The sequence below is a fragment of the Chenopodium quinoa genome, unplaced genomic scaffold (assembly GCF_001683475.1).
Source record: "Chenopodium quinoa cultivar QQ74 unplaced genomic scaffold, ASM168347v1, whole genome shotgun sequence".
NCBI lineage: Eukaryota > Viridiplantae > Streptophyta > Magnoliopsida > Caryophyllales > Amaranthaceae > Chenopodium > Chenopodium quinoa.
The window spans coordinates 2,242,387-2,244,477 of record NW_018743955.1 but is presented as its reverse complement, the minus strand read 5'-3'; the positions used below and the strand labels follow the sequence as shown (position 1 = coordinate 2,244,477).

The following is a 2,091-nucleotide window of genomic DNA, read 5'->3' as shown; positions in this document are numbered from 1 at the left end:
TATGATGTCTTTTATGTTCTTCCTAATATTCATGTTAGTATCATGTTAGGGCTATATATTTGATTTTTGATGTTTAGTGACATGCTAGGGTTTGTTATTAATCTTGTTATTATCATGCCTAGGATCTTACTATTATTATGCTTTAACATGATTATGATTACTTTTTTAATTATTATTATTATAATTATTATTATTGTTATAATTTGATTATTATTATGTTGCTTGATATTTATTGTTATTGCTTGATCACACCTTTTATGCATGTTTAAAGGGAATTGGTACTTGTAATCACGCTTATATAAGATAATTAATAATCTTGTTTAGGGTTAATTTGATTATAATTCAAGTGATCGCCAATAATAGATTTATTTGTGCATTAATATTCAACCAACATAGGTAAACAGGTTTAATTAGGGTAATCCTATTGATTGCATGTTAATCAGAAAGCGCACATGAGTACGATCAGAATAAAGTAGAGGCCTATTATTAGGGTAGGTTCAATCTCTTTTAGATTGGATTTGTACCTTCATCCCCGAACTACCAGTCTTGGTTCCAGACCTGTTGGAGTTGACGATCTCTTGGATCGTTAAGGGGTGTAACCTTCACCTCGTGAACGGTTTACAAGTTCCTAAAACTTGTTGGCGACACTTTTGCTCTATCTTCTTTCCCTTTGGACGCCACTGTACTTTAGTGTATGATCACAGTGGGGTTCAAGCTAGGGGTTAATGCTTGAAATATTCCCTACAGGCGCTATGAGGTAATTGATGAACATTTCAACGAGAGGAATATGCGCAACATTTTAGCTATTCCTCTTTGTGAAATTGGGCAGGAAGATAAATTAACATGGGTGTTCTCGAAGGGTGGGGAGTACACTGTAAAAACCACATATCTCCTAGGTAAAGGGTGTGATCTTGATAACTTCCACCAAGCTTGGGTGGAAATTTGGAAGGCTGCAGTTACACCAAAGGTGAAGCACTTTTTCTGGCGCCTATGTACAGGTACACTCCCTACCCGTAGTCTGTTACTTCATAGACATTTGGTTGAGGACGCATCTTGTCCTTGGTGTGGGCATGAGGTTGAATTTGTCGAGCACACCTTTGTTGTTTGCGCTCATTTTAAGGATTTGTGGGTGGACTGTGAATGTGAGCAAATGGCATATTAGGGCAGGGTTGTGTCAATTTGTGACTTGGTGGTAAGTTGGAAGGATCTTGATAAAAAAAAAAGTGCAGCAACGTGGTATGTTCTTGGCCTGGTGCATTTGGGGTGAGAGGAACCAAAAAGTATTTGAGAATAAAACAACACCAAATGCCATATTGTCCCAGAGAGTGTTCAGGTGGGTTGAGGATTTTGACAAATATGCTGCTAGAATATACAAAACTATTGGAATGTATACTAGCCGTAGCCCTTCTCGCTGGTGTGCTCCTCCAAATGAAATTGTCAAGATCAATACCGATGCTTCTCTTGCGATCGAAGGTTGGATTGGGCTGGGAATGGTTGCTAGGGACAATAAGGGTCAGGTAATTTGGGCAGCCTCTAGAAGAGTCAGAGCATTCTGGCCACCTGAGGTTGCAAAGGCTAAGGCCACACTTCGTGCTTTGGTGTTGGGAAGCAGATATAAGCTCAAGGATATCATTGTAGAGTCAGACTGCAAGCTAGTCATTGATCGATTGTCAACAGGAGCAAGGAACACAACATATATTGATATTGTTCTAGGAGATATTCTCTTCATGTGTACGAAGTTTAATTCGGTTAGTTGGTCCCATGTAAAGCGAGATGGTAATTGTGTCGCACATTCCCTCGCAAAAGAATGCAATATACTCTAATCTTGATTTCATTAAATTTATACCCATGTCCCGCATTAATTGATGAAGTCTTTTCAAAAATATCATTTTCCAAAAAATATTTTCTCTCCCTCCATAAATTCAGCTTCACATTTTTTTTTGACACAAAAGTTTAAGACGTGACACATATCATGGTTATGGGGGCTGCTAGAACGGTGGTGGTGGATTTGCGTGGGTGGGGCTTTTTATTAGTTTTCATTTTCATGTGGTGACACGTGTTAAATTAAAAAAAAAATTACATACCTCTTTA

At 38.1% G+C, this 2,091-nt stretch overlaps 1 protein-coding gene across 1 annotated transcript; it reads left to right on the top strand.

The window, feature by feature from the left end:
- Positions 1–787: 787 nt before the first annotated feature.
- On the top strand, positions 788–1,823 carry LOC110689111. Its single transcript, XM_021865840.1, has 2 exons — positions 788–967; positions 1,323–1,823. The coding sequence occupies exons 1-2, from the start codon at positions 788–790 to the stop codon at positions 1,821–1,823; spliced, it is 681 nt and encodes a 226-aa protein (XP_021721532.1).
- The last annotated feature ends 268 nt before the right edge of the window (positions 1,824–2,091 follow it).